The sequence below is a fragment of the Amphiura filiformis genome, chromosome 12 (genome assembly GCF_039555335.1).
Source record: "Amphiura filiformis chromosome 12, Afil_fr2py, whole genome shotgun sequence".
Lineage (NCBI taxonomy): Eukaryota > Metazoa > Echinodermata > Ophiuroidea > Amphilepidida > Amphiuridae > Amphiura > Amphiura filiformis.
Genome location: NC_092639.1, coordinates 61,505,663 through 61,527,660, shown reverse-complemented (window position 1 = coordinate 61,527,660; position 21,998 = coordinate 61,505,663). Strand labels below are relative to the sequence as shown.

At 36.0% G+C, this 21,998-nt stretch overlaps 1 protein-coding gene across 1 annotated transcript in view; it reads right to left on the bottom strand.

The window, feature by feature from the left end:
• LOC140166980 (uncharacterized) overlaps positions 1 to 21,998 on the bottom strand; it is a 185,802-nt gene that overhangs the window by 146,438 nt on the left and 17,366 nt on the right. Inside the window, exons 7-16 of the mRNA XM_072190462.1 lie at positions 20,008 to 20,286; positions 18,578 to 18,838; positions 15,288 to 15,560; positions 11,907 to 12,167; positions 11,204 to 11,500; positions 8,078 to 8,332; positions 5,862 to 6,146; positions 2,047 to 2,160; positions 1,614 to 1,727; positions 626 to 991 (exon numbers count right to left, since the gene is read on the bottom strand). Coding sequence (XP_072046563.1) covers positions 626 to 991; positions 1,614 to 1,727; positions 2,047 to 2,160; positions 5,862 to 6,146; positions 8,078 to 8,332; positions 11,204 to 11,500; positions 11,907 to 12,167; positions 15,288 to 15,560; positions 18,578 to 18,838; positions 20,008 to 20,286 — 2,505 coding nt within the window. The remainder of the gene's footprint in view (positions 1 to 625; positions 992 to 1,613; positions 1,728 to 2,046; positions 2,161 to 5,861; positions 6,147 to 8,077; positions 8,333 to 11,203; positions 11,501 to 11,906; positions 12,168 to 15,287; positions 15,561 to 18,577; positions 18,839 to 20,007; positions 20,287 to 21,998) is intronic.

Sequence of the window (21,998 nt, the reverse complement as noted above, 5' to 3'; positions counted from 1 at the left end):
CTAAAATGTGAAATGATGTGGCCTTGGCGGGGGATATTAAACTGCATTCCATCACCCATGTTACACATAGGCAAAAGAATGATGAAAGTTTACAACACAATACAATTCATCATCGATTTTTAAGCGGATTTAATCCACCCAATTCGGCAGTAACAACACCAGTTTGGTGCAGACGGGACCCAGTAATGGCCGACTGAATTCTAACCATCACTTGGCTCGTTGGATTTGTCTATACATTTCTAAGATCAATTGTCCAACAAACTCTAACTCTAGTCACTGATCATGTAATACCAGTCTTAAAATGGGAAGTAGAAAGTCAACAAACCAACAGCATTTGTATTGGTGCATGAAATAAGAATTTTCAATGTCTTATTTCTCAACCGATTATATGGGTGTGCAGTTGATTTGCTATGAGCGGCCATCAATTTAATAATCTTTTTAGCTTAGCTTGATCAATTTGTTTGAGCCTTATCCAATCAGGACCCAAACATGTGTCCAACATGGACCAGCTGGTAAAACAAACAAATATGCTGATGTTTTTAATGTGGTTTGTCTACAGTACATTCATGGCCAGGTAGTGACTAATGGGGGGGAAGGAGGAGAGAGAGTCCTGCTCATAACTTACCCACAACTCTAAGCTCTGTTGAAGCTGTTTGAGTAGTCCCTGTCTCTGCATGGTTTGATGTACAGGTCAAAATATTACCGCATTCCCCTTGAGCAGCCATAAAAGGCGGATCCAGTGTGTTGATGGTGTCCCACAGATTATCTGTAGCAATTAGGCTATCAGTCTCAGCACCAGTCAGAACTGTACCATCTAGGTCCCAAGTGATATCAACATCAGGGAAAGCATCTTGACTATAGCAAGTGAATATCAAGCTGTCACCTACAGTGACTTCATAAGTAGGACCTACTTCTACTCCTACAGGCATAGGTGGGTCTAATCCATCCTTATCTCCAACATACATTTTTAGTGAATCATCTAATGGTGGCCCTGTAATAATAGAGATTTATTACCACAACAGGCATTACTAAATGTCACATAATTTGAAATGAATACGAGGAACATCAGCACTACTGAGAAAATAATAAAGATATACACAATGCATATTTATTATACTTCATATCATTGTGATCATGCACAGCATATTGACAAGCAGCAGTCAACTACAATACGTCTGTGTGTGCATATCTTTGTAATATTCGATCTATTTACCTATTATTTTGTTTACACTAAAACAAATTTTTTGCCTGGATCGCTGATCGTGCTCAACAAAGCGTGTAAAGGATTTCAGTGTGGGGGAACGTGCCCCCCTGATTGTTTGCAAAATTTAGAAAATGTATTTGCTACTAAGCCTTCCATCAATATTGGACTTATTATACAAGAAAAACAACATCAATTTCTTACTGCTTTTAAAGAATTTCTAAACGTTTTTACTAAATTAGCATCTTTCATATCTTTTTAAAAAACAGATCTGGGACTGGTTTGGACCTGAGTTGTTAACTGGTTTAATATACCACATATTGCATGAGAAAGAAGCAAATAAATGGGACTGGTGTTGATGATTAAAATATTTAAACATAATTGTGTGAACTTCATATTTGTGAATACTTACTTGTCTCACAGTTATCTCCTTCATAACCCGTTACACATGCACACGTGTAGCCATTGATCTCGTCTGTACATGCACCCCCATTCATACATGGTGAAGCTGCGCAATCGTCGATATCTGGAGGAGTGTGTAAGTATTTAATCTAATACCATTCTTAGCAGAGACAGAACATTTCTTAATTTAGAAATTATTATAGTATACAAGAAAAACACCTTTGATTTCTTACTGTTTTAATGAATTTCTAAAAGTTTTTACTAAATTAACATCTTTCATATCTTTTTAACAACAGATTTGATTGGTTTGGACCTGTGTTGTGAACGTTCTTGGTTTAATATACCACATATTGCCTGAAAAAGAAGCAAATAAACGGGACTGAAAGTTGATGATTAAAATATTATAACACAATTGTATGAACTTCATATTGGTAAATACTTACTTGTCTCACAGTTAGCTCCTTCATAACCCATTACACATGCACACATGTAGTCATTGATCCCATCTGTACATGTACCCCCATTTAAACATGGTGAAGCTGCGCAATCGTCGATATCTGGAGGAGTGTATAAACATCTATAATAAATTACTGAGTTTGGCGACTTTGTAAGGCTAAAAACTTCTACGTTTTACATTATTTCGAAAACGGATTTTTTGCGCTATGAGAGTAAAGTTGTCCCGCACCCCAATAAAACGTCCAATTTTGTTTTTGTTTACGTTAAGGGTGTCAAATTATGTTAATTAGTTTCAAAGCCACTACCAGAGCACCTCCATGCTAAAACTTTTCAGGCCAACACAATACACTAATGTTGACCAGAGAAGATCCTGTCATCGGTGTGAGGATATTATGCCTGTAGTCTCAACTATTACATGACACAGTAGAAGTATGCCTGTAGTCTCAAACACAGTAGAAACTCAATTAACATCTATTGTTTATTCAACTAATTTATCAACATTAGCATGTGTTTTTATGGAGAACCTATAGTCAACAGTAGAGTGTTTGTTTATTGAATTAGTTTGTAAGTGAAACTTATGAAGGACAAATTAATCAGGGTTGCCAAAAAAAAATCATAACTTTATATGAAATAGAGTGTAAGGAAATGTGAATAAAATTGTTTCAGCTGCACAGTGGTGTAGCCAGGACTTTTTCAGAGAGAGGAGGAGAGAGAGAGGGGGGGCAAGGCAAATTTCATGGGGGGGATTGTCACAAATGGACTATAAGAGTACGACAAATTTATCCAAAATGGGCTAACAAATAAAAAGTACAACAAATGCATAGAAATCTAAAATATCAGATCAGCCAGCAGGCCACAGGGGCCAAGAGGGATGTGAATAAAATTGTGTTCATCTGCTCAGTGATGTAGCCAGGACTTTTGCAGGAGGCGGGGGCAGCAAAGTACATTTCAAGGTGGGGAACAAACTTGGATGAAAATGATAAAAAAATGAGCTAAAAGATACAACAAATTTGTCCAAAATGGGCTAAAAAGTACTGTAGAAACAAATGCATAAAAATCTTAAATAGCAGAGCGGCCAGCATCCCACAGGGGCAAGACTTCTCACAGAGTCACGGTGGATATGATATGGTGGCAAGAAGACTTGCTTCGATCATGATCTAATTGCAATTTCAAGCCATTGATTTATATGGAAAAGATACTAAATATTATAATTCTAAGTTCTAAATGATAATCTCCTCTCATACCATTAATCACATTTAATAAAACATTTACATGTACACAAAATATAACAAAATTTACCAACCGCGAAAGACCCTGATCGCGAAAGACGGGTGTCCGCTAGTTGAATATAATAATATTCTTAGCATGAACAGAATATTTATCAATTTAGAAGTTATAATATTACACAAGAATAAAGATTACAAATTTGTACTGCTTCAGATTCCTTAAGGGATCTAAAATGAGCGTTTATTGCATTTTGACAGTATTTTTTGTGGGACATGAGAGCACCTCAGACCTATCGAATTGCATTCTGAATACGAAGCATGTCTTTCTGATATCAAATAATTTTCATTTTTTGAAAATCACAATATAATACAAATTTTAGGACAAATTATAAAAAATTGATATTTTTCAAATTTGTGATATATAACAGTCCTCGAAGTAAACTATATAAATCTAATGATATATTCTTAAAGTGTGTGTAGCAGGGAGGAAAGCCAATGGTCAATTGAAAATTTTGACCTTTCATATTGAAGATTTTTTTCCCAAAAAGACCTAATTTTATTTGGTGTTTTGGGAAAAAAATCCATATCTTCAATACAAAAGGTCAAAATTTTCAATTGATCGTCGGCTTTTCATCCCACCTATACATACACTTTAAGTATAAATCATCAGATTTATAAAGTTTACTTCAAGTACTGTTAAATATCAAAAATTTTTAATGATTTGCCATAAAATGTGCATTAAATTGCGAATTTCAAAAATCAAAATTATTTGATATCAGAATGACATTCTTCGTATTCAGAATGCAATCGATATGTCTGATGTGCTCTAATGTCCCACAATAAATACTGTCCAAACGCTCATACCCCAGCCCTTAATGTTTTTTACTATTTTTAAATAGTAATTCATTAAAAATATGAAAGGAATTTTGAAAAGAGAAAATTTTGACAACTGTTTTGATACCTACAATCCGGGACAAAATTGTTGGATCACTTTGAGCATGTGCTTTGTCATTCAAGAGGGACTGGGGGACAGGTATTGGTTAAAGTTCTACATTACATATCAACATGTTTCATAAGTGAATTCCATGGTGACTGTGAGGTCATTTGAAGCTTGGGTGATCCAACACATTTTATCCTGGATTGTAGTATCTGTGTGAATGGACTTGAAGATATCAAACCAGAGGAGCTCTTCACCATGTCACACAATACAGGCACCAGGGGACACAACTACAAACTCTTCAAGAAGGAAGTTTTTCTTCTCCCAGAGGATGATTGACACCTGGAATAAGCTTCCTGAAGATGTGGTGAATGTCAAGACAACAAACCAATTCAAGGGCAAAGTTTTGGAACAAGAATGGATATGGGGAACTAAAAGGCTTGAACCTATAATTTTAAGGGTAGTCGAGGTATGGTTGGTCGAAGCAACCGAAAAATCGATTTTCATTATCTAAATCAATATATTATTGAAAAATAACACTTTGATCTTTTGTAAAAGTTCATTCTACAAATCGTATACTTTGAAAACTTGCTTAATTTATTGCTGCTAATTTGTTATCTACGTTTTACAAAAGTGTTGTTGTTTCAGTCCTTTTTACAACATAACTCAAGAACCACAGGACCTACAAAAGTATATCTATGATATTTAGATTCTTCCACAAGCTCGCTATGAATTGAGCAATGCAATTTTTGCCAAAGCTCACTACCATTCGCAAGATGCTGTGAACTACCAAATCGCAACAGTTTAAAGTTGTTGCTAACCTTAAGCCATCAAATCTAAGTGTAAGTGTAAGTGTGTTAGCATGTCTTGCAGACATAGTCTGGAATTTGCTTGCAACTCTTGTTTCTTATTCATAAAAAACAAAAACTTTTTAATGGAATTTCATCATCACTGTGTGCTTTGGGTGTGTATGGTCTTCTTGAATAGAACTACATTAAGCCTATCTGTGACATTAACTACCTAAACACTAAACTGCCTATCTATGACTTACCAGCAAGCAGCTATGTACTTTTATTTGTCAATTTGTGACTTTTGGATCTCCTGTAGAAAAGAGGAATCTATGACCATACTACTACTTCTACGACTCATGGTTGCATCTGCTGTGTTATTTACTTGTACATAGGGAGCAGACTGGTCTAACAACTAATTTGATTGGTTACAAAGAAGGCTATACCATGTATTAAGCCAATCAGAGATATGATATGAATAGTCACTATGGCTGAAGGGCGTTAAGCTTAAAATTACTGAAAGATCAAAAAGCTCTATTTTGATTGGTTACTCACATAATTATATCATGTGAAGCTATATTAAAAGCTGAAAAGTGCATCCTTTTGACATGGATGTGAGAAAAATATGTTAAAAATGTTTTTAGGCATGGATTTTTCTCAAAAAATGAATTGAACTGCATTGAAATTGCTCCAATGTAAACATTCTGATTTTGGGAGGGAAAAAAATAAAATTAGGGTCATGAAAAGCACAAAGCACCCATATTTGTTGGTGCATTTTGAAAAAAAATATTGGAAAATACACCCAAAATCACACAATTTGTGCCTTTGTAACACCTAATATAGCAACATACCAGTTGTTTCTTCATGGCAGACAGGATCACTGATCTTTCTTGTAGCATCATCGGGCCCAGAGAAAGTAGACACGCAAAGGTCATATGTGACTGCTGGCGACAAACCGATGAAGGAGAACGACGTAGCACCTTGGGGAACAATTTCACCATTCTGCGTTTGTCCATCTGGAGGACTGTAGTTAACAATAAAGCCGTCGTGCAAGCCTTGAATTGGATTATTCCAGCTGAGATTAATGCTACTGGCTGTCACTCCAGAGGATTGCAGATTTAGAATTTCATTAGGTACTGTAAGAAACAGAGACAACAGTCACAACACACATACTATACAAATATTGACTGCTACGAGGGACATGGTTAAAATTATAGACCCCAAGTGATCAGATCACCGCGGGCCTATAATTTTAACCATGGCCCGAATAAAGCAGTCAATTTGTGTTTTATATACCTCATTAATGTAGATTTCTGTCATCTGATTGGTTAAAAGGTCTATTTTATTGCTTATAGGCCATGGAAAAATTTAAAAAAAAATCTTTTGTTATGAACCATTCGCTTCACCGCAACTGGCAGGCAGCGTGTCAGCATTGTGTGTGTAATGCGAACATGCCATCGCGTGCGTAGAGTTTGATCGGGACGCACACCGATGATGTGAAAATTACCATTCCCGGGGAATAGTCTTTTTAAAAGATTCTTGCCCAGGGAATAGTTCAGTTTTTATGTAATTCTTAAAAAGGAGGGCATAGCTAATTCAATGACTGCACTTTTAACCAATCAGATGACAGGAATCAATATATGAGGTATATAAAAATTAATATAAACTCTGCCCTCACCACATTGGGTTATTCCAGAAATTAACTGCACCCCCCCAATCATTTTTTTACTTTAAAAACTCGGGAATTCCTAGACCAGTATTTCAGTGAAAAAAATAGGAATTCCCCAGATTGGGGAAAATTCCATTGAAAAACTGAAATTGAAATATCTTCTTTAGTCATTTGAAATGGACACGATACATTTTTGGCAATTCCAACTGCTAAATGACTGTTTTCTTGGGAATTCCCATGGAGAACACAGGCTAAAATTACTTGGGCATTACATGTTTTCTTGGGAGGGAGCAATTATTTTCTGGAATAGCTTATTGCAAAACCCTGGAAGGCACTGCAAATGTTTGAATTGGTAAATAACTTAACACATGCAGGCCAAGAAATCCATGACAATGTGTGCGAATCCATTCATACACAAGTTCAACTAATGAATTAAGGTGGTACTACACCCCTGATAAATTTTGTGACTAATTTTGCATTTCTCCCAAAAAATAACTACACACTGGTAACAAATTTTATGTATATTATAGGGGCAATGAATCCAATTACTTCACTGAGATTTCAGTGATTCACGGCAAGTGGTTCATTATATGTGTTAAGAAATGAGGTACACTATATCGGTACCTCTTTTGTTATCATAAATAACGTACCACTTGTCTTGAGTCGATGAAATTCCAGTGTAGTAACTGGATTTCTTGCCCCTATAAATATACATAACTTTTGTTACCAGTGTGTTAATATTATTTTGTGAGGAAAATGCAAAAATAGTCACAAATTTATCAAAGGGTGTAGTACCACCTTAAATCTAGTGTTCCATAATTGTATTAAAAAATTCTGTCACAAATACCACAATTTTTGGACGGTTCATTAAAGTACATTACGATCATGTAAAAAATCCGAATTTTGAACAAGAATTGAGAGTATTATTCTCAGTAAATGTTACAATATTGCTTTATATTATAGCCTTATCTGAATGAGATGGCACTGCTGGAAAAACAGTGGAGCAGAAGCGAAAGGAAAAGTATGTTGAAGGATGGAGAAAGAGACATCATCAACTTCAACAACTGTGCCTTCATCGACCAATGAATGACTGATGAATGATCTGAATGAGATGGCTACAAAGTCATTGTATTAAATGCTTTAATGGGTTCCAAACCTTTCTTTGAAAGCGACTCCATTACTTGAAAGTTGGATCACTTGTGAGTCTTATGTCGCACATCCAGTTATGACCCCCTGGTTGGGAACCACTGATTTACATGATACAGCAATCATTTCTTTTAGACTGCCCAAGCTATAAGGGTAAACTTACTAATTTATCATTATAAAATTTTGCATCAAGGTTAATTAGTCCTTACATAGCGTGGGTGGTCTAAAAATAAGATTGCCCACACTTCTTACTTGTTCGTAGTTCTATTTCATCCACATTCCCTGTCAAACCAATGAGCTGTACCCGTATCGCATACAGAGTTCCAGGATCAAGTGAATCAATTTCTATTTCTACTGTGTCACGTCCAGGATCAGCAGCCACAGAGATAGGTGGGTTATCACCGACGTAGATGGAGTAGCTGTTTGCGCCGGCTACCTCAGACCACACAATAATGAGGGTAGTCTTTGTGCAGACACGACCAAGAACTGTATTAGCTGGAACCAGAGCTGTTGAGAAAAAAAAAAGAAAAGTACTGTATTTATTCACCATGTTCAAGGTTTCCTCCATAAATTTGTCCTGATGTATACATTTCTGATTAATTAAAGGAGTATTTTGTGATCCTAGCATCCTCTTTTATGACAATTTTCAGTAGATATCCAGGAAAAAAGCTTATTCCAAAAATTTCAGTTGATTCCGATTTTGCGTTTGCGAGTTGTGCATGATTATGCATATTACACTCCTCCATAGACAATCTGTTCTAATTTCGTTCTGGTGTACCAGAACATAATTCAAATTTCACAATAATTTTGCTGAACAAATTAATCTCCAAGAAATTTTTTGTACATAAATGTTATGTAGCCAGAGGTTTCCAGTGGTATAAAAATTTCAACTTTTTTTGAGAAAGTGGGGGGATATCCAGATGATGCTGTGGATCACAAAATGCCCTTTTAAGTTAACCAAAACTACCTTAAAATCAGTAACTTTATATTAATATCATCCAGATGCAATGAAATGTCATAAGTTAAGATCTAGATCATTGAAAAACTTGATAAGGCTTTCGACTATGGTGCGAGAGGTTGCAAGTTTGAACCCTGGTGGTGGTTTACAGTTTTTGTCGGAGAAGAACGGCAGTTGTTTACATTTGAGGGCGTGCAGAGCATATAAATACAGAAGTGGGGTTCTGATTGGCTGAATCAATCATCTGACAATCATAGCTACAGACCGATAATCTGATTGGCTGATTATAGGTCCAAACATTGGTACACGCAGATTGGCACCCTTGAAGGACACACAAAGCTCCACGTATGTCACTCATTAACAGGACGCTCGCGTCAATCTAAGGGACAGCCGTTAGTACACTCTTGCAGAAAAATTGAGTTAGCTTGAAATTCCCCTTAATACTAATTGTCTTGTTGTAAGTAACCCGTACGAAACTCGGAGAGCTGATACTGGCTGCAAAGGTCAATTGTGGAATGTCTTGGTGTGCGCTTCTCAACAGCAAATCCCCGAGTTGTTATTTAAATGGTTTACGAAAATATGGTCAGCGACAACCTGTACAGTGTGCTGAGGCTTGTAGATCAATGTCTAGGCATTGTGCACTATAATCATTGCATTTTTTTCAACTGCTTCAACCACCTGTTATCTCAAGTAGCTTGCTATGTTGGTCTGTCATTCTTTCCCTCTCTTTCTCTCTCTCCTGCCTCCACATCACCTCCCCTCAGCTCATCAGGCTATATCATCCACTGCTTTGTGAAGCCCTCATCCAGAATATTCTATCTGTTTCTGTCTTCTGCTGTTCTTGCTTCCATGTAGGTAGTCATATCCTCTCTCCATCTCGTTTTCTGTCTTCTTTTTTCCAATACATGGTTGCCATTCTGTTACTATCTTGGTGGTCTGTTGTCTTATGTTCTTCTCCATTTCATTTCTTTAATCTTCTCTACAATGTCTTTGATGTGAGTTACTTGTCTTATTTTGATGTGTCTCACTTTGTCATGATGTAGCATTTTTCTTTCAATAGCCGTCTGGACTGTTTATCAATTTCTGTTCCATATCTGGACCATGTCTCTGATCCATATATAATTTGGTTCACCTTAAGTTCGGTAGTGACGTCAATGCTTTTTCGCATTTGCACCACAAGCGTGCCGACTAACGCCACTGTACGCGTGCGTGTACACTCAGCGCGTTTAACTTTACGTGCGCGATTCGGTACTGCGGCGAGCGAAATACGCACATACGTCACTACCAAACTTAAGATGAACCAAATTATAGGCCATGGTTGTTAACCCTAACTCCGCTAAGACTTTTTGGCAGAGGGCAAGGAAAGAAGGAAGGAAGAAGATGAAGAAAATGTTCATTATCTTGTGTGTGGTTCTGAACCCCCGTGCTAGACACAGGAAGGGCCATACCTTGCCATGGGGGATTACCTTGGCCAGACATGCTTTCCGTGACCATGTGCTTTTGCATGATGACCCAATCGCATAACGTGAAATATTTGCGCTCACAGTTTTTTGCTGCTGTAGCTTTATTTGCTTTTGGTCATGTTAGGACACACTGATAGAAAATCCTTCTTCTTAATGACTTTGGTATGGTCTTGTCTGTCAAAATTTAATTCTTTGTGCATTTTGAAACATTCTAAAAAGTTGCTATTTGCCTCATGAAGTTAGTGACAATGTCAGCTATTTTCCGAGATTCCTTTTCTCCGATGAAGGCACCAGATGAATCAACCTCCCTTTTTCGTGCTACCAAAGATCTTTTAGTAAAGCTAGATATGGTGATGCATATACTGATGCATGGCCATAAACTTAACCAGCCCAGCTAAAACATGAATATTAATAAACCAAAAATTGTACGGTAAGAATTTTTGCACCATGTACCTAGAAGTTCACTTTTTAATGTGCAAACTGTAGGATAACAAAAACGACTGGTAAGCAAGCCTACAAAATGACCTCAAAAGGTCACATCATCCCAGGAAAAAATGTGAACATGGGGTCATCGGCAGAAATATTTTCCTATCATAACTAATACATCAGCTATATGGTATTTCACAATATAACAGTAATGGAAAGAAACGTGCAAATAACGTTCGTCATGTTTCGTACTGATTAAGTGACAGCTGTAATGACGTGTAAACAACATAGAGGTATTAATAATTAATTAGGTAATACCAAATATGGAGGTATCCAAAATTATGCTAATTAGAAGGTTCAAAGAATCAGAATACGATCCTGGTATCCAAAATTATGCTAATGTACAGTGGATTGCCTCTAGTTTATTAATAGACCTCTGTGCATGCTACTAATTAATCATGGGCTGCAATATCAGATGTGGACTAATATCTTTATTTCTAACTTTTATTATTACAAATGTGATGTACTTACCAGCCTGAAATTCATCACTAATAGTAGAACTACTCTGTTGTGTAAACTGACTTGTTTGGCTTAAAACTTTGAATATAACATACTGATAGGGGCAACCAGGTATGAGTTCTGTATCCTGGAATTCCAGATTTTCTCCCGGATAAACATTGCCTCTATGTGTACTAACTGGTTCTTGATTTGGGCACAAGCATATTATATTGATTACATAGAAGTCACAAATTTCGTCATCAACCCATGAGACGGTCGCAGTTGTTGGCATGATATTAGTTACAGAAACTGATGAAACAGGACTTGGATCTGAAAACAAACCGGCAAATATACACAAAAATATCAGTATATGTACTGAATACTCATTACTCCCCATTCCAGAAAAATACAGCACAAATTTTGTTGGATTAAAAAAATATTATCAATTTCTGCCAAATGATGCATAGCTCAGTCCTAATCATTCATTTGGTACTAACTGCAGATAATAGAAAAGGTTCACTATTTTACGAATTTCTTAGAAAAAGAGCCAAAAAGAGCTAAAGTGGAGGATGAGACTGTCATTCATGAGTAGTTGTGAGGAAATATTACTTTGGAGGGGCACAGAATCGATGCTGAATTGGTCAATTTGGCACCCCCTCCCCTTAAGGTGGCACCCAGGGCACATGCCCCCCTGCCCCTGTATGGGTTTCAACTGTAATAGACCATTTTCACTCACATGTTCTCACATATTCACTTGCATACTCAACGCCTGCATTGGACTGCTGTAAAATAAGCACCCTGTAAACTGTAGCAGCCACCAATCCTGTAAATGTGTAGCTTTCGCTACCATAATCTATAGCTATCTGGATTTCGCTTCCTTGATTTCCTTGGAACAACTGAACGATGTAATCAGAATCGATGTTTGCACGTCCCCATACGATCTCAAAGCTTGTAACTGAGATACTTAACACAATAATATCTCCCACCGGCACAGCACCTGTCATACAGAAATAGCAAAATGTTTCAAAAAAAGTTTATATTTCTAAAAACAAAAACCAGAAGAAAATACTTGAAACTCATTGGAAGGATTTCAGAAACTCTTCAAAAGAGATTAGACTCCGAAAAAACCAGTGCATAATCCCCCCCCCCATATTGGTATGTCATGGGGACGAAATTTTAACTTATCTTGCTTGTGATTAAAATTCAACAAATGTGGTATGCAATAAATTTCCCAAGCCTTTGTTTTCAATTATTTTAATTCATTTTCCACATTTGGCTAAAAAAAAATCACAAAATGTCAATCTGCTGCAGTTGGACGCCCCTTCTCATTTTCTAACTTGACCAAACGTCACAAGTCACCGGGTTATATATTTATGGAATAATCTTCAAAATTGGACCTAAAATCTGCTGTATTTTCCTAAATCACAATTTTTGGCAAGTTCATTTTTGACCCCTTTTAACCATTTTTGGTCCATCATAGCATCTAAATGAAGCATCACTGAGGTAAGTTTTTAAGTCAAACGTTTAGATATTGCCAAAATACTAGCTTTGAAGTTTGGCGTGTTCTGCGTTGGCTCAGCGTTACTTGCTACGTGTACGTACTTTTACATGCACAATTAACGTGCTGCACATGTACATGCAAGAAACTATGCTAAGTCAACGCAGCACACACTGAACTTCAAAGCTAGTGCCAGTGACTCGAGGTAGAGATACAGACTATATATAAATCACCACAGGCATGTGGTCCTTTCTGTTAACTTTATTATTCTCTGTGGCATACATTCAACCCCCGCATATAGTATTTGTGTCTTGTCTCCCCTTTTTGTCTTTAGCCCTGCTATGGTGCCGCCTTCTTAACCCTCTCCACATGGGTGTCGACTGCAGATGACAAGTTCAAAATTTTCTTTAAAAATTCAAAAATTTCAGAATTTAACATTTTCATGACCATATTTGGAATCAGCATGAAAAATGCATTAAAATGAGTACAAACATGTCCAGTTCTGTGATTCTTGAAATACTAGCTCTTGATATTTGAAGAAATCTTTCAAAACTTTTTATGTTGAAGTATATGGCCAGCACACAAAGCATTAAATTAAAGCCCTATTATAACATTTCCATAATAAAATAGATTAATTTCTTTTCCAGAAAATGTTAGCTTTTACTGTCAGATATGTCCACTTTTATTTTGAGCTGAACAACTGAGGTCAAGCAAAGAAAATTGGAATTTCATACCAGTGCCAATGACACCAATGTGTGACACTCCATTGGTTGTGCTACAGTACACCACTGTCCCGCATGCCATGTACATGTATACATACTGTGTTATGAACATCACTTACGAGTTCAACTAATATTTCCATTGCAATATTCAAAACTACAGCACCTAAAGTCTTGATTTTTGTAGGGTAAATGTTAAATAAAATAAAAAATGTTGGTATTTATACAGCGCATGTACATGTGTACATGTACCAAAGTGCTTTACATTTATTCCGCTGTAGAATATGTCAGCTGCCATACAATGCCCAAAGCATGCTCATACCTATGGGCGGTGCTCATTGGACAATATTCATAACAGCTCCCCATTTCACCCCTGGGTAGAGAGAGGCAAGTAAGGTAAAGTGCCTTGCCCAAGAGCACAACACGATGGCATTGCCGGGGTTCGAACTCGCAATCCACTGATTACAAGGCAGAGCCCATACTGCTGCGCCAACGTGCAGTTTACTTTTAAGTAAAAAGTACATTACAATCGTGTCAAAAAACAGAATTTTGAAAAATATTGAGGGCATTCTCCTCTGCAAATGTTACAATATGGCTTTAGTAATATAATGTAAAGACCTATTCAGCAATTTGCTGAATTAGAACACCATAACATTTATCAAAATTAAGATTTTTGCATTTCTGGAACAAGCATATAATTATGTGCTACTGAAATGGACAAAAGGAAAACATGAAATCAATCTGATCAAACCAAAATCAGATATCAAAATGGAGATACAATAAAAATATGTCTGTACTTTTATATGTTTTTGTCTTATGCAGATGTCGACTGCAGATGACAAGTTCAAAATTTTCTTTATAAATTCAAAAATTTAACATTTTCATGACCATATTTGGAATCAGCATGAAAAATGCATTAAAATGAGTACAAACATGTCCAGTTCTGTGATTCCTGAAATACTAGTACTCGAAGTCAAACTCATAATGCTCTGATTGTTCCTATGTGGAATATTTTTGCTGGTAAAAGAACTTTCAATTACAGAGCTGCTGTACTCTGGAATAATCTTCCACTGAACATTCATTCAAACTTTATGGCCATGAGTATGTATGAGTTCAAAAATGCTATTGCTGTTTAACAATACTGTGTATATATTTAGTAATAATGGTAATGATGTAGTTCCTATTATTTTCATCTTATTTTCATGCCTGTGTATATACATTACTGTATTATTTTCATATCCTCATTTGTATTATAGTATTCTTTGCATTTTGATTGTTTAATTATTGTCTAATTATATATTGATATTTTCTATTCTGGACCTCTTGGGAGATCAGTACTTATGTATTGAAAGAGCTTACCAGAATAAAGATAGATTGAATGAATTATCGCATGGTTTTCAAATTTGGCAAGGTACAGCGCTAGCTGTAGCCACCAGGGATAGCAATTTACACTTTCTGAGCATGTTATTTACATGTTTTAAAACAATAGACATAATATCTTGTAATCAATTCGGCCTATATACGATTGTTGGTGCACTTAGACAAATATTGTGTGCAGAAAGTTGCTGCATGGGCCTTATAACATACATAAGAGATGAAAGAATGTATTTTATTCTATCTTTTATTACCATATTTTGCTACTCCTCTACTTTTATTTTCAATCACCAAACTAATTTTGTTTAGAATAAAAAATACCAATACTTAGTATTTAGAGAATAAAGGTATTGTTTTTAGCCGCTGGAGTGCATCTATCGTCTCATATAACACGGGCGACATCATTATTTTAAGTAAAACAACGAGTGCATAGCCATAGGTTTCAACACTGTTTAACAGATTTAATATCAATTTACAGAATATAATGCAATCAATCAAATAATCATATTAAAAAAATCAAAGTTACTTGTTTGCTGGAGTACACACGCTGGGTCACTAGACTTTGGGCCTGTACTGCAAGTCACACAAACATCATAAAAGGTTGATGGGACAAGCCCCGTAGTCAAGTATGTTCCGATGTTATTGCCGACTACTTCAATAGCAAACGGTGCCCCTGTGTCATCATTGTTTACTGTTATCTTGTAAGAATCACAGGATGCTTGAGTTGATAGACTCCAGGTAGTGGTAAGCGACACAGCTGATGTACTTGCTACCTGGACATTGGTTGGGGGTAGCGGCCCTGAACAAGGAAAGACAAAATAAAAATCAACTTAATATATTGAGAAAAGGTTAATGTTTGAAAGTCACCAGATAGAAACTTTCTTTATTGAAGGTAAAACAATTTCAGTGATAAGCACTGCTTTTCAAGAAAGCCCTCATATATGCACTAACATAAATATTAAAAATTTACACAAAATGTACAAATTAAATAATATAGAATGAAGCAACTTGAAATACCAAAAAGAGGTATGTATACTTTGCATATTTTTGATAAATATGCTTGAAAAATTCAATTTTGAAAATCTATATTTAAAAAATTGACAGCAAAAAAGGATTCTGTAAAATGGTTCTGATGAGCATAAATTCTGCAAATATGATCTTTCTATCATATTTTGTTACCAAGATATGCTCCATGGTCAAAATCTCATGTAGAGTCTAATTCTAAATGCTAATTTGCATATGCAAAATGAATTTTGTCCATGGATTTATAAAAAAATTAAATCACCTCATTCACCTGAATTAAAAAATATTATCTACAGCATTCATAGGCTTAAGGGATCAGATAGCAATGTTTGCACAGTATTTTTCTGGAACATGAGAGCACATCAGACATATTGAATTGCAATCTGAATATGAGGAATGGCCTTCTCATATCAAATAATTTTGATATTTTTTAAAAATTCGCAATATAATACAAATTTTATGGCAAATTATTAAAATTTGATATTTTTAAAATTTTGGATATTTAACAGTCCTCGAAGTAAAATTGACTTGAGGTGTATGTAGCTGAGAGGAAAAGCCAACGATCATTTAAAACTTTTGACCTATCATATTGAAGATACACAAACAAATATGTACCTTCAATACAAAAGGTCAAAATTTTTAAATGATCATCGGCCTTTCCTCCCAGCTACATACACTTTAAGTACATATCATTAAATTTAAAAAAATTTACTTTGAAGACTGTTAAATATCAAAATATCAATTTTTAATAATTTGTCATAAAATTTGTATTACAGGGTGATTTAAAATGAACTGTACCCAACTTCACCCAATTTTATTAAATATATTTTCGGAGATTTTACATATCAAAAAACTATCACAGAAATTAGTGATAAGTGTGCTGTAGTAGAAATTTTGAATTTAGATAATAAGTTGTTTTAGTCAGAAGATATCGCATTTTCAAGTTATTATCCCATTTTTAGACCAACACACGGAACTAAGTTTATTCGTGTTCTCTACCGCAGTAACAAAATGCAACTACCATGACTACGTACATTTACAGCAAAACCAAGGCAAATTTTATTTCACATTATTAAATCAATAATATTGATATTCAATTACAATGTCAGGTTTGCAAAGATTACAATGTTAAATAATACATGTAGAACAAAGGAACCGTTGACTTGAAATTGTAGAGGGAAATTTGAATTCAAATAGAAATGGGGCTGGTGCAATATCCATGCACTTGTAATTGAGACCTGATATTTTCACCAATAATAGGAAACATAGCCTACTACCATATTACAGCTTGCAATATAAAATTATATAAATGTCGGTAAGTATTTCATTATAATTGTATTGATTTATCAATTCATCTTATTTTCATTTTTAAATAAACATGCGCAATTTATGTTGAGCTGAAAGTGTCTGAAGGCAGTTGAGTGAGCAAAATGCTGTAGAACAGATAGTTTGAATAAAATACTCCTCTATGTGCAACATCGTTATTGGTGTGTTTCCTAAGATTGTACTTTTCTTCAAAACCATTAGAGGTAAAGACATGATTTTTTCACCAATAATAGAAAACATACTATCCTGTTACAGCTTACAAACACAAATTATATAAATGTCGGTAAGTATTTTATTTTAAATTTTGAAGTTGGGTACAGTTCATTTTAAATCACCCTGTATATTGCAAATTTTTTTTTTTTAAATCAAAATTATTTGATATCAGGACATCCCTAGTATTCAGAATGCAATTCAATATGTCTGATGTGCTCTCATGTTCCAGAAAAAAAATACTGTGTGAATGTTGCTATCCGAGCCCTTAAAATATGTACATGTTATTATTTAAACAATTTTACATTTTTGTTACACGTTAAATGTCAAAGTGAAATCAATGGTACCTTTATATCAAATGTACGATTTGAATGGGATAAAAAGTGCATGAAAGAGCAAAAAATGCTGTGTCATTCACCCATTTTCTCCCATTTTTCGTTAATTGGGCTATTCCAGTTGAAAACCATACACCCTCTTTGGAAGACTTTTAAGTTTTTTAAGTTTTAAGGTTAAAACCTTAATCTAACAAACAGGGAGTGTGTATTCCAAATAGGATTACCTGAATGGGTGACTCCAGAGAAGATTTATAAGCAGTCCCATGGTACTACTGAAACATCCGGGTACTTGAGAACCAGTTTAGTAATCACACCATTCTTTACTCTTGATTCCCGTTCCAAAGTTGAAATGTCAAATACTCAAAATATGTCCAAAACTTGAGTCGATAAGTGTTTTAGATGATCTCTGAACATTACATTAATTGGTACCCTGTTCAAATGAGCTTATTTTGGTTACTATCGACCCACTTTTGAATGAGAAATAACGGTCGAAAAGTACAAGAAATAGAAGTAAAAATTCCAATTGACATCTGCCAACAGCTGTACGCAATCCGACTGGGATAGCTTAACGCGTATTTCAAAGTACAACGCAAACGCACGACCATGGATACAATAATGAAAATACTATTATAAGTGAGTTCGCAAGGTTGGATTCACTTTCGCGTTACGCACACACAGGCGTTCATTCACACAGTGTACGACACGCTTGTATTCATTCAATTGAAATTTCTATGGACTGGTTCTCAAGTAACCGGATGTTTCACTAGTATTATGGGACCACCTGAAAATCTTCTCTGGGGTGACTCCATTTGAAATCTACACTCAATGTGTGTACATTAAGGTCATATCTTCCATCAGAGGTGAATGTATTTCAACTGGAATAGCTTATTGTATCAAAACTTAATTCCATGATCATACTTACTGGTCTGTGTTGTTTCTTTCTCCACCAGATCCGTAGTTGCATCCACTTGCACACATATTACATACGTTGTCCCAGGCTGAAGTTCCTCATAAGTCAATTGACGTGATGTGATACTGCCACTCAGCATTCCATGATCTGGCGCTATACTTACGATATAACCGATAAAGCCAGCAACGTCGGAAGCATCACCCCATGTGAACTGGAGGGAAGTTGTTTCGCAGCGACGTACTACTATCTGCGGCGTGTTTGGAGTAAGTGCAACTATAGGTGAGACACAGAAATCAAGATGAAAAACAGCACTGCTATAGAATTTTTGTTTCGCTTTGAGGCTTTTAATTTCACATGACTTGTCTAAAAGTTTGCCGTATTTCCTCAAATAGTTGCCCCCGAGGGCATTGCATTTTCTAAAAGGGGGGGGTGTATATTAGAGGTCATTTTTAGAATGATAATTCCCATTAGAATCATTAGGTAAGCTTCAAACTCACGCTGAAATGATGAACTATGAACTTAGGAATAATGGACTTTTGATTCACTTCCGGGTTTACAACTAGACTTTTGCCAATTACCGACGCCATTAGCGACCATGTGTGCACCTTGGTAAGCTTACTACACAATATAGCATAGAAATATCAGCATTTTGAAACATCTTGGTTAAAAAAGTGGTAAATGGGGTGTTTAATTGAAGGGGGCGACTATTCAAGAAAATACTTAAGAAATAAAGGGTAATGCATTATCCTTTACGCACAAATAATGTGTCTGAGGCAGTAAAAATGTAAATAATGGGTGAGGCGCAGCCGAACCCATTATTTTAATGTTTTACTGCCAAGGACACATTATTTATGCGGTAAAGGATAATGCTGCACCCTTTATTTCTATTCTATTACCACAAAATAGTGCGATTTAAAGTGAACATATCACATTTTTTGCCCAAATATTTCAAGTTGTTTACCTCAAGGCGGAGCGCCTGCACGTAGCCAAAGCGTAAGTGATAGCGAGTATTGCAGAACGCGTAACCAAGCGTAATGCTTTGCGTAGAATGCATCGTGCTTTGCTGTGCGCTGTGATGCTAGAAGAACATAAAGTTTGTTGCCCTGGCCACTTTATTGCTAATTAATGGCCTTTCATGTGACGTGTTTCAACAAATCAAAGTGCGCGATTTTGAATAATGGGTCGTGGAGGTAATAGACTGTATTTTATTGAGACTCATAACATTATTATTTCACTTACACCTGACAATTACATATGGTAAGTCCTACATGTGTACAACTATGCTTTGGAAGCCAATTATTAGATACTATTTTCAGTCCCCATAAATGACAATCCAGTATTTTAAATTTCCTACAGTATTATAATTATAAGCAAAGAGCTATACAGAGTCTGGAGTCTGGACAGGCCTCTTTGATAAAAATGTAAATGTGAATTTTGCTCACCTGTAGTTACAGATTTAAAAGCACATTCACTCCTCTCAGTTGTTCTAACTGAATATGTTGCAACGCATACAATGTACTCCATCCCTGGATTAAGACTGGCGACTTCAACTCGTCTTGTCGCCGCTGCGCTCTGTGGTGGAATGATCATCGGCTGTCCTTCAGGCGGTGTGTATTCAATGATGTACCCATCATATAAACCACTTGCAGGTTCTGTCCATTCGATGATGAATGAAGAACGTGTGACATCAGTGCAAGTTACCTCCTGTGGCGGTAGTGGCTCTGAGGAAGGGAACAAGTATTATGTCATATGACAAAAACAGCAGCATCCTTAAGACATAATTCATTAACCTCCATTCACCTGTATTAACTCAAAATGTAACCTTGTTCTGTAGTGTATGATATTTTGTACCCAATACAGGTCATTATGTATATCAAAATTGGAGTTTAAGAATTGTGCCCTTAGACATTGACTTACCAGCCTGGAGATATTAACATTTGTTTTGAATAGGGGAGTGCAGCTCATCAAGCCTCAACCCCCATACCTCTATATCCCTAGACTATGCCATAGAAATATGTTATTATTAGTCATGATGAACCCATTTCGTTGAACTCAAAATTATACTGATGTTTATTAAAATTAAAGTATTCAATAGTAAAATGGTCATAAAGAGTTAAAAATATCAGATGATTAGTGACAATAAAAGTAATTGAATGCAACATTATCTTGCATAATTATAATGGCTCACTTTAATACTGAACAATTCTGATTTTGGAATCTACCAGTTTATTGATAGCGAACTCCGAAAATTCGACTATGGACTTTGAATTGTAAGCAGAACTTTACCCCCTGGACTTTGCTCTCTAAAAACATACTGTCAAGCATACTTGTTCATCAGTCCATTAACCACAAGTACGCACCAGATGTTTGATGAGAGATTAACTTCAGCGTCAACACAAAAGCGCCGCAAATACCACAGACAGTTGTGTACGGTGTAGTTAATGGTAATGGCGCGGGCCCAGAAGATTTAAACCATAGCGAGATATGGGTGACCAATCACAAGGCAGATCCATTTAAAGATGCATTACATCATGGCCAATTTTAGTTAGGCCAGAAATTGGCCTAACTCTCCATAGAGTCTACTTGGGAAGCTAACAAAGAGAGGGAGTAAGGTGACTGAAAAGATCAGATGTGAAAATCTATCAATTGTGCACACATTAATTAAATCAGAGTTTTAAGCTTAAATACAATATCCAGAGTATGCACAATGGGCAAGTGGACTACGGGGTAGTCTACTACATGTATATCCCCTAAAAGTACCTATTTCTAAGGACTTTGCTCCAATTGTAGACTAATTTTTCAAAACATGAGCCCCTGAAAATGTTGCATTTGGGAAAGTTTTTGGCTCTTTTTTTCAAATCCATATATCCATGGATTTTCAGCAAGCACAAAATTAGAACCCAATCTAAGGATTTCTCATGAACAAGCTACCCCACTGGAGCAGCGCATCTCCTTATATACCACATAATTGTGTGCACCTTCCCCCAGAGGGTTGACAGTAAATTTTGCTGATCCCCCCTGTTCTTTTCCTATGTCAATTTAAGAAACAATTTCCGCTGTTGTTTTGGTTCCAGTTTAGCACCCCCGGTACACGCATGGAGGCCGCCATTGGGGCTTTTAGCACCCCCTTTAGCACCCGGCTACCATGGCTACGCGTTCAGCATCGCGTACAGTACATGTTCCTAACTGTCAATCATCAGGGTTCAATCACCTCGATCTTTACAATGATATCTGAATAGACTATCACCAAGTCTTACGTGAAGGCGCGAAATTTAGGTTAATTTTCGTGATTGAAACAGTAGTTTTCTTGTATAAATATTAGCCCGGATAGCGGGATTACAAGTTCATGGATGCCCTAAAAATATAATTAAAAGTATTAATAAAGCTGTTCAACATTTGACAAAAAATGCACTGTACATGTAGCAGGCTTGAA